At 40.7% G+C, this 1,259-nt stretch overlaps 1 protein-coding gene across 1 annotated transcript; it reads right to left on the reverse strand.

Annotated features, from left to right (window-relative positions):
• Nucleotides 1–918, reverse strand: LOC136239401 (uncharacterized). The gene is made up of 3 exons (XM_066030135.1): nt 648–918; nt 498–583; nt 1–241 (listed from the first exon to the last, which is right to left on the reverse strand). Exons 1-3 carry the CDS (start codon nt 799–801, stop codon nt 152–154), a joined length of 330 nt encoding a protein of 109 aa, XP_065886207.1. The 5' UTR covers nt 802–918; the 3' UTR covers nt 1–151.
• Between the last annotated feature and the right edge of the window lie 341 nt (nt 919–1,259).

The raw sequence follows: 1,259 nt of genomic DNA on the forward strand, positions 1-1,259 counted from the left end.
TACATTATAGCGCAAACATATCAATTTATCCACACAAACAGATTGTCGATCCATTATAACAGTTACCAAGTCATTACAGGGTTGTTTTAGTATCATTATCAGTCGGCAGCTTCAACTGGAGTAAATCACATCTTCTATCTGAGTAAGCTAATCATAATACATTACAGATGATACGAGGTCCACCATCTATTCTCCTCGGTGGCCAGACTCCATTGTAAACTTCCTGAACCACTTGTACAATCTGTAAGACAGATTATACAATGAGATCAGAAGCCAGTTGTGAAATTCCCATGCACATGTGTATTACGAGCATATCTAGGGTGTTCTTCTGGCTACATTAACCCCAGCATCTATTATGCTCAACACAATACACAATCTTTGTTTGCAAACTGTTAATGGACCACATGCATGTCACATGTGCTGATGTGAATGCAATGCTGTCTGGAGCTTTTTTGTACAGTGCATGAGTATATGCCACATCATGATTCAATACTCACCTCCTCACGGTCAGGATATTGACGAGCATAACGTTTGGAGTAGACCAGGACATTGTTCACAAACACTTCAAATGGCTCTAGCTCAGCTTCAGCAAGAAAAACAAAAATTTAACACATTAAAATGTAACGCTGGGTTCTAAATGTGCTTACCACGAACATTTTGAATGTTTTCTGGAATGTCAGAAGTTACTTCCGTGCTTCGGAATGCGTCTATTATTGCAGCTGAGAGTCTTTCAAATTCATCTCTTGATGAGTCACAACCACCGTTGTAAACAACACGAACTGCAACTGAAATTTCACCCATCTGAATTCTGAACACTATAACGATGAAGATTTGGAATTCACAGCTTCTGCCGCCTTGAGTACCTCTCAACTTCTACCCAAGATTGAAATCGAGATTGAGATAGAATAGCGCACGCCCCACGACTTTCAAGGCTATGAATTACGTATAATGGCGCATACATAATGACGTAAGCTTAAAACTTGCATAATTGCAATGTACTACACTAGTCTAAGAAGTGCTATGCTGCAAGATACAGAGAGCTAAGCTAGTTGATAAACGCTAGCTATTAGACGGAGCAAAGGTAGATATACTGGTGGGAAGTTTCTGACAGCAGGATTTCGGGGGAGGGAAAGGGATTGCTACCAGAGCAATGGCGGATCCAGGATGGGGAATTTGGGGCAAATGCCCCCCACCTTTCAAGAAAGTGCATACAAGATCGAGATACTCTAATAGAGCAGTCAATTACTCTAATAAAGCAT

The sequence above is a fragment of the Dysidea avara genome, chromosome 11 (assembly GCF_963678975.1).
Source record: "Dysidea avara chromosome 11, odDysAvar1.4, whole genome shotgun sequence".
Taxonomy (NCBI): Eukaryota; Metazoa; Porifera; class Demospongiae; order Dictyoceratida; family Dysideidae; genus Dysidea; species Dysidea avara.